At 44.1% G+C, this 9,578-nt stretch overlaps 1 protein-coding gene across 1 annotated transcript in view; it reads right to left on the bottom strand.

The window, feature by feature from the left end:
- Positions 1-240: 240 nt before the first annotated feature.
- Gnl3l (G protein nucleolar 3 like) overlaps positions 241-9,578 on the bottom strand; it is a 31,369-nt gene continuing 22,031 nt past the window's right edge. The window contains exons 14-16 of the mRNA XM_075958892.1: positions 8,282-8,409; positions 5,177-5,399; positions 241-2,825 (exon numbers count right to left, since the gene is read on the bottom strand). Coding sequence (XP_075815007.1) covers positions 2,713-2,825; positions 5,177-5,399; positions 8,282-8,409 — 464 coding nt within the window. The 3' untranslated portion in view covers positions 241-2,712. The remainder of the gene's footprint in view (positions 2,826-5,176; positions 5,400-8,281; positions 8,410-9,578) is intronic.

Below are 9,578 nucleotides of genomic sequence, written 5' to 3'. Positions count from 1 at the left end.
CCCATACAGTGGCTTACAACCAACTGCCCATAATTTCAGTTCCATGGGATCTGATGCCCCTTTTCTGGCCTCTGTAGGCACCAAGCCATGCATGTGGTACACAGGCATACATGCAGGCAAAATAAGAAAGTTTTTTAATGAACAAAGAAGTTCAGCAGTTCCTGGAATGTTAACCATATGCTTACCATCTATTCGGGCAATCCAAGTCTAGGTTGTAACGCCAAAGAAATGAAAACAGTCTCACAGAAGCTCTTTTAGCAGCTTTATTCATTACTTCCTCCTCAACTGTAAAGAATGTCTTCCAACTTGGGATTGAATAAGCAGTAGTACATCTACACAATGGAGTATGAAATAGCAATCAGAACTATCAATACACCCAGTGATACAGATCTTGAATCTATAACTCACAGCAAGTTATTCTCAAAAGTTATACTCTTAAATTCCACTTACAATTCTTTTCAAGGGACAAGGCAGAAAGTAAAGACACATCAGAGATTGCCATGGGTAGTAGGTTCAGAGGACTAGATTTCACTGTCACAGCAGGAGACGGTGAGGGAGGCTAACAGAATCCGTTACTGTGTTCATCCACTTAGCAGGGCTTATGCAACTGTATTTTACATGAACGTAAAGTTTCACGGTACAAAGCTAAAAGCTTAACGGCATAAAATAAGCCCCTGTGTGACTTACAACATCCACAATAAGGAATGAGAAAAAGATCAGTGCTTGCCAGGATCTGAGGACAGAAACAGGGCTATATTACAAGGTGACATGGTAAGTTTGGGGAGAATGCCACAAAAAATCTGTATACATTTTTTCTAACATTGCTGTGTTTTGTTTGATTGTTTTCTAAGACAGGGTTCTTTGTGTTAACAGTTCTGGCTGTCCAGGAACCCAGAGACACCCACCTGCCTCTATCTCCCAAGTGCTGGGATTAAAGACATATACCAACACTGCCCAACTAAAAATTCTGTATCGTGATTATGGTGGCAGACCACCCCTGATACTCTGCAGTCCAGGCTGGACTCAGGTTCACAGCCTCAGCATCCTGAGTGCTAGGATACTGGTGTGAGTCACCCACCTGGCTAGAGTCTGAAATTCTTATTCTGACATGATTATTTTAGTTCCATTTTATTTTGGCTAGGGTCTACATGCTTTTATTTCTAATATATTATTATCTACCAAAACTTCACCGAAATCAGTGAACTAAGTTGAACACGATTTAAAGAGACCTGGGAAGCGTAGTTGTCATAAAATGCTACCTGTTTTTAAAACCAGGGTAGCAAAAATGCATTGAGAAGGGTTGATACCAGAAACCACCACAGGGTGGATGCCTGGACCAGTGCTCCTGTGTGGAGAAGGCAATACAATACAGAACAGAAGGCTAGCATGATTTTAATTACACTCATTTTAAACCTAGTATACCACCACTTAACATTGTAAACACATTCTGTCAGTTCTCTGAGCCCTACCTCTTCCTGACAGGGACGTATTGAAGGTTAAAGGAGCTAACTAATTCTCAGAGTTTGGTAGTCTGGACTCAGCCAGTACCTAACTCTGTCTGGAAAACACAGGTATGATCTACATTCCCTGAACATCCTACAGTCAATGGCTTTCCAACTTACTATGATAGGTATATCTCTTCTGGAATCTTCACCCTCTTCCCTATCCCTAGACAGCTGCAGAGACATAGAAGGCTTACCACTGCGATGAGGGCCCACCTAGTGATTGAGAAAATGTACAGCCAAGAGCCTTCGGAATGCCTAGGCACTGAGATCTTGTGGGGTGATAAAATCACAAAGGATCACCTGTCCAGGGACACCCTGCCACCAGATTTCTCAGCAGTCCATCCTTTAGAACACTCACCTGTCCAAGAGTTCAAACCTTATCAGCCTAACCCACAAGGTGAAACACAGGAATTAGGAGTACTGGGTACATTGCTAGCACTTGGACTCGGCTTATTTGTATTTTTAATACTACGATTTTATTTACTGACTTATTGGTTTCTCAAGACAGAGTTTCACTGTGTAGTCCTGGATCAGGCTGGCCTAGAACTCAGAGATCCGCCTGCCTCTGCCTCCCAAGTGGTTGGATTAAAGGTGTGCGCCAGCACAGCCCAAACTCTACTATTTGTTTTGGGCTGTAGGTTAAGAAAAGGTTCTGCCAGATAGTCCAGGCTCTCCTTTAACTTAGGCAATCCTCCTAGCTTCAGTCTTCCAAGAGTCAGGTTTATAGGTATGTAGCTACCATGCCAAGACTCTGTTGATATTACCTTGTAAAACACAGTGGGAGCCGGGAGTGGTGGCAAAAGCCTGTAATCCTACTACTTGAGAGGCTGAGTAAGCAGAATGGGATCCATAGCAAGAATCTTTCTCCAATGATAATAACGGATGGTGATAATGATAATAATAATACAGCTTGGTAATAGATGTTTGTCTAATATGTGTGAGGACCTATTAGGTTCAATCCTTGGCACCACAAAAACTAACAAAATGTCATTTCCAAGGACATAAGAACTAAGTAGAGGGTATTAGGGTCTGGCAGCTCCAGATCTTTGAGACTCTTAACTGATGAGAATGGAGGGCACCGTGGCAGAAGACAGATGGTGTGGGGGTGTTCTTCTACTATGTAGGTACATCAGGGAGAATCAAACGCCATCCGTATTCTCCCATCCCATAGGAAACAGTGTTTGCAGCAGGAGGGAAGGTCAGCTCATCAGTCGCCAGCAGTGTCGTTGCCAGCATTGTCGTCGCCAGCAGTATCGTCGCAGTTGCCAGAGAGGTCGAGCATCGACATCATGGAGTCAGACAACTTATTGGCGATTTTCTCTGTAGATGGGGAAATACAGGCAACCTGTGAGTGGCTGGCTTGGCTAACGGAAGGCCTGCCACAGCTAGCTTATCACTAGCTTGGCCCATTCTAACCTTCCAACTGGCTCGGTTACCCACCTAATCATTCAGCAAAAAAAAGATGCGCTATTACAACTGTCACTCAACCTCGCAGGAAAATTCACTCACTGTGAAGTGATCAACCCCAGCAGTTTCATCTCAGGGTTTCAGACTCACAGAATTCCAAGTATTTTTGTAAATTCTAAGTACCAAAATAGTAACTTCCTTCTACTGTATGAACTTAGCACTCCTCCATTACCCTAGCCACCCCCAAACAAGCATTCCCAGCAAAGGAGTGCACAGTAGTACTGGCATTGAGCCTGAGCACTTAGCATGCCCAGCTCCAGCCTCCAGATACACGTGCTCCTCTCTCCAGGAAGCCTCTGCTGACTACCCGTCACCAAGCTGGGTTAAGCTCCCTCCCTCCAAGTGCTTGCTGTACATGCCGTCAGAGTGATCATTCTACACTGTCAGTGTCTGCTTTTTCTCCTCCCTACTCCCTAACAAGATTTGGAGTTCAAATCTACCCCTGGATTCCCAGGACTCAGAATAGAGAGAGCCACAGTAAGATGGCTATAAAATATGGCCTAGCTAAAAAGAATAGACATCACAGGGTCAATCAACCCTACCTATATTTGTATTTTGTTGGTGTTTTTTGTTTTATTTTGTTTTGTATCGAGACAGGGTTTCTCAATAGCTTTGGACTGGATCTTGCTCTGTAGACCAGGCTGGCCTCGAACTCACAGAGATCCACCTGCCTCTGCCTCCCAAGTGCTGGGATTAAAGACATGTGCCACCACCACTTGGCTACATTTGTATTTTGTAACCACAGATACTGAAGTGCGAGTATTCTTACCTTTATTAATTCACTGAAAACTGTTTTCTCACTCCTCAATATCCACAGGGACAAGGAGCCCACAGCTTTACTAACAATGATGTAGTTAGTATCTTCACATGACCTGCACACATCCTCCTGCGTGCCAAGATTGCTAATATCCAATCTGATACACATGCTATAAAACAGCTGCCATACTGTATTGCTTAAGAACTACTGACAAGAAATATAGACTGTACCTATTTTGAACTTATTTTTTTTTCTTTTAGCCAGGAATAGTGGTGCTCGCCTTTAATCCTAGCAATTGGGAGGCATAGGCAAGTGGATCTCTGTAGTTCAAGGCTGACTTGCTTTATAAAGTGAGTTCCAGGCCAGGCAGAGCTACACAATGAGACCCTGTATTGGAAAACCAACCAAAACCTTAACTTTATGTATATGTATGCGTGCCTGAGAGTATGTGTGCGCACCACTTGCAAGCTAAGTGCCTGTAAAGGTCAGAAGAGGCGTTGGATGACCTAAGACTAGAGTCATACAGTTGTGAGTCATTGTGTGGGTGCTGGGAAGCAAACCTGTGTCCTCAGCAAAGACAAGAGCTCTTAAGACGGAAAGGGTCATCTTTCCAGCACCTAGAGATGCAGTTCCTTTCGAGTATTCTTATTTCCACCTGACTGGATCTGTAGGACAGAAGCCACAGATATGGAGGACCAATATACATATCCTAAAAACCTGAATGAGTCAGCTGCACCAAGGACCACCATTTACAAAGAGAAGAAATACTTTTGTGTGCCCTGATGTGGAAATATCCCTAAGACACAGAATGAGAAATTATGAAGCAAAACTGTATGCTCTGTGATAAGAACTGGTGTGGAAAAGAAGACAAAGAATGCAAGGCTTCTGCATATATCTGTCTTAAGAAGGGCAAGAAATTAGCTGGGTGATGGTGGCGCACACCTTTAATTCCAGCACTCCGGAGGCAGAGGCAGGCAGACCTCTGTGAGTTCAAGGCCAGCCCGGTTTACAGAGCGAAACTGTGTCTCAAAAAACAGGTGGCAATTCACTAGCCAGCTGCCTATGGTAGAAAGCTTTGAGAGATTTTACTTTGTATCCTCTGGGGTTTCAAATGCACTTCCTACTGATACAGTACAAATGATAATATGCATTCTACCCAACACACAGAAAACACCCAAGAAATGTGGGACATGATGCACAGGCCAGGTCAGTGGCCTACAAGTGTGGGCCCCAGAAATCTGCTTTAACAAACCCTGCCGATGACATCGATCCAAGCCAGAATTTTGAGAACCACTTGCCAGTCTGTGAGCCTCCTAACCCCATCCCTTCAAGCCTTCCATAGAGGTAGTTACATGTCGCAATGCTTATTCAAAAATACCTGAACCCTGGCCCCTATCATGCATTTTTGGAGCATAGGAATTTTCAGAGCAAAGTCAGGTACCCTTACCTGAACGCTTCTGTAATTTTTTCTTATTCTTCAAGGCAGATGCCAGAGCCTGGCCTTGCTGAAGTGGGTCTGTCTCCAGGATCCTCTGCAACATTGGGCGGCGATCCACTGTCCAGATATCCACTGGATCATCGTTTGGGGGGAAGTATTGGTCCACATTGCGTTTAGGCCACCCCATCTGGTGGCGCCTTGGAATGGTACAATACCCAGTGTGGTCTCCAATCTGGAGAGAAAAAGAATAATGATGGGGTCTTGATCTCCAAACACTCCTGCAGAGAAGCCAATGACAAGCCTGAGTAAGAAGGAATCTAGAGCCAGTTATAGCTCCATCATATCCTAACTGGTGTTTAGTTAGCCGACAAGACTTAGTTTGTTCATGTGTCAGAGGATGAGCACCAGGTAGCTTGCAAGGTTTTATAATAATTTGAAAAAGGAAAGGAAGCAGTAGTAGCTTACACCTATAATCTAGCAGTCAAGAGGGTAAGGCAGGATTGTTGTAACCATAAGATCAGTCTGGACTACATGGTTGAATTCTAGGTTAGTTTGGGCTACAGAGTAAGAACAGAAAAAAGAAGTTACTCTATTAGTGACAATTCATATTCTAAAGATCCTTTGTTGAAATAACCCTTCAAGGCCTTATTCGACTAGTACTTCTTTTCCCAGACAGGATTTCTTTTTGTAACAGCCCTGGCCGTCCTGTAGACTAGGCTGATCTCGAACTCAGAGATCCACCTGCCTATGCTTCCTGAGTGCTAGGATTAAAGGTGTGTGCCACCAGAGGTCAGCTATAGCTAGTATTTTTAACACCCACTTCATGCCCCACTATGTGGGACAATCCTGGGAACAAAAAATTAAGTCAGACTTAGGCCCACCTTTAGTAAGAACCCAGGCTAAACCTAACTCAGAGCGTGTTGTCTACCTATGGGTGCATTACAAAGGGAATCTCTGTGGCAGGTACATGTGAGTAGTAAAAGCAAATATTAACAGAGCATTTACTATGTATCATGTACCAATCTAACATACAAATATACACATACCTAAGGAAATAGGTATTGACATAAACATGGTTCAGACAAAATGGCCCACATATGTGATGGTGGCCTGCCACAAACATCTTAGTTTATGTAATTACATACACTCTAGGCTATTTCCACAATGAAGATCCTATCAAGGTAGGTATGGCAGCAGACTCGTAATAGCACTCAGGAGGTAGAGGCAGGGAGAACAGGAGTTCAAAGCCAATCTCAGTGACATATTGAGTTTGAAGGTAGCTAGGCTCCATAAGACTGTCTCAAATATCCTAAAGCAGTGTACTTCTTAGGACATAGCCTTGCTATGACTGTATTGACTCCTTTTGCACATACTAACTAATTTAATTCCTATAAGAAGATGCACCTGAAGTCACAGGGCTAGCAAGTAAGAAGCGGGGTAAATTAAGAGCCCAACAGCCTGGTTCTATAGTTTGTGACTATAACCACCCACTGTCCTATAGTGGGAAAAGGGTTTGAACAAAGCTACTAAGGTTAGTGACAAAGATACTATTCGCTACACAGTATGCAGTAGAGTATTCTGGGGAATTGTGTGACAAGGTGGCCTGCTAAGGGCCCTGGATTGAGCCTGAAACTTGTAGCACAAAAATGGGGGACTACTGTCAGTTTCTAAGAAATATACTATCTTCAGGGGCTTATGGCTCAGTGAAAAATATTATTTGGGAAGGTAGCCTTAAACAGACAAGTTTACAGATTTTTTTCTTTAGGCAACAGGAAACGTCTAGTGCTAAGTAAAGATGGGAAGGGTGTGATTCCTGCCACTGCGCAAGTTCAGACCTTACCTTCTACTATGGATTGACTAAAGGCGAGTTTCCTCCCCAGTCAACCTGAACCACTTTCTTTCTGAATGACTATACTCTTTATTAGCATGGCAACAAGACATTTTTGTTAATAAATCTTTCCAGACATTACATCACCATGAAAAATAAAGCACAGCTCTTGAAGAAATCATGTGACAATCTCTAAACAAATTTGCAAGTGACATAAGTACAGAATGATAGGAAAAATATCCTCATTTTAATTAAAATAGTTACTTGGGGCTAGATGGGGCTCAGTGGTAAAGGGCTTGCCCAGCATATGTGCCTTTGCCCAGTGAACTCAGCCTTCAAGAAGCAGCTTAAGCCAGGCGGTGGTGGCGCACGCCTTTAATCCCAGCACTCGGGAGGCAGAGGCAGGCGGATCTCTGTGAGTTAGAGGCCAGGCTGGTCTACAAGAGCAAGTTCCAGTATGGGCTCCAAAGCTACAGAGAAACCCTGAAAAAAAAAGCAGCTTAAAGGTTCCCTGACCAACTAACTACTAGTATAGTTTAGGGCCCTTAGATATATTGTTCTTTTATAATCAGCCATCTCTAATCACTCCTCCTATGTGTCTAAAACGAAAACTCTGAAGAACAGAGATGGGCTGACTGAAAAAAAAAAAGATGCCAGGAAGATCTTGTATAGCAAACCATGGAAGCGTTTAAGCAGAGAAAGTGACAGGGTCAGACGAGGCTATTAGGAACCACAGAATAGCCAGGTATGGTGACGCATACCCCGTCATCTCAGCACTGGGCAACTGAAGGCGGGAGGATCGGGTGTTCAAAGTCAGCCTTGGCTACATGAGATCCTGTCTCAAACAGCAACAAAAGAAACCATGAAGCACATATCCAAGTAAGTTGAGGACAAGAAGCACACTCTAGGATTACAGAGGAATCAGAGATAAGATATTTTGACATCTTAAGAATTCCTTACCATCCATATGGTAAGGAATAGCTATGGGATTTGGTTACTAACAGTGTATGGGATCCTGGATACTAGTCAAGAGGAGAGTCATCTGCTAATTGAACAATTGGGTGATTAAGATGACAACACCTGTTCTATGGACTGGAACCAGAACTGGGAAAGCTGCTTAGACATGTCACTGTCTGGCAAAGAACACACTGGGTCAAGAATTCACAAGTCCAAAGGAAGTGTGTGAGCCACTCAGACCTCACTACCCTAGGAGAGACACAGAAGGAAGTGCCTGCCTCCCAGAAGCCTGTGCAGGAGACGGCTACCGTGAGGATGTGAAGAGGTACCTTGTATTCGGTGGCTCTATTTTCAATGGCATTTGCTATTTTCACCAACGGAGAATGGAGCCACTTGAAGTCCATTTCTTCTGGGTCCGTGTCACCCAACAGCTCATCAGCTTCTCCATTGGCCAAGCCTTTAACACAAACACCACTGTTAGGATCCTGGATCCCCCTTGCTGCCTGCCAGTCCTCTGATCAGGCCTAAGCAGAAACGACATGAGAGTACCACCAGGGGAATGGAGTGAGTGAAGTTGTTTCTGCTGAGAGGCTACATGACAAAGATTTATTTTATTTTATTTTATTTTATTGGATTTTTCGAGACAGGGTTTCTCCGTAGCTTTTTGGTTCCTGTCCTGGAACTAGCTCTTGTAGACCAGGCTGGCCTCGAACTCACAGAGATCCACCTGCCTCTACCTCCCGAGTGCTGGGATTAAAGGAATGCGCCAGCATGACAAAGATTTAAAAGCATGAATCTAATCCATACCTGTAATGCCAGCACTTAGGAGGGTAAAACAAGAGGATCATGAGTTCAAGGCCAGCCTGGGCTCTATGTCGTGACCCTGTCTCAAAATAAAAAACAAAATAAAAGTATGAATTTATAGGACCATCGCCTGCTGGGACTTAGCCTTAAAGCTTCGGCTTGCTCATATGAGAAAAGGGAATTCCAAAACTCTTATTCATAGGATTAAGGTGAAATCCAGCAGAAGGCACCGACCATATTCTGGTTCAAATGTGATGAAGAGAGCCATGAGAATTCCCTTCCTAGAACCAGGCTTCTTGCCTCCTCACTCCCACTCCTTGCTTAAAACTGGCCTCCACCACAACCCTCAGACATGCCTACCCTCCTATCTACTTCTACCAACTTTATCCCAGCCACTTCACTGACTGTCCTAATTCCTGCTCACACTTAAAGATCCAACACCAGGACCGACTCCTCCAAACGCTTTTGAGCCTCACCTCTTCCCCACCCTCATCTCAGCTCCTCTTGCCCTCATGCGAATCCAGCCAGGGTCAAGCGTCACCAGTAGAACATGAGTTCGAATCCCTCTCAACTGCCCACTTGACAGAACCAGAAATGAAAGCTCAGCAAGAGGGCTGACTTGCCTGAAGTCACACATGGAATAAACTAGAAAGTAGGCAAGTCTTCTTGTCCTCATTTGTAATCCAGGACTTCAGAGGACCCAGAGGAGAAAATGACTGGCCTCCAGGAGAAACAGAAGTAAGACTTTAGGCCAAACAGAGCGTTCTCAGCTGTTCCTAAGCGTATGACTAGAGGGCCCTGGGCAGAGGAGAGAGTGGAGGA

This window comes from Microtus pennsylvanicus, chromosome X (assembly GCF_037038515.1).
Source record: "Microtus pennsylvanicus isolate mMicPen1 chromosome X, mMicPen1.hap1, whole genome shotgun sequence".
NCBI lineage: Eukaryota > Metazoa > Chordata > Mammalia > Rodentia > Cricetidae > Microtus > Microtus pennsylvanicus.
The sequence above is the reverse complement of the archived record's forward strand: the minus strand, read 5'-3'. Positions and strand labels throughout refer to the sequence as shown.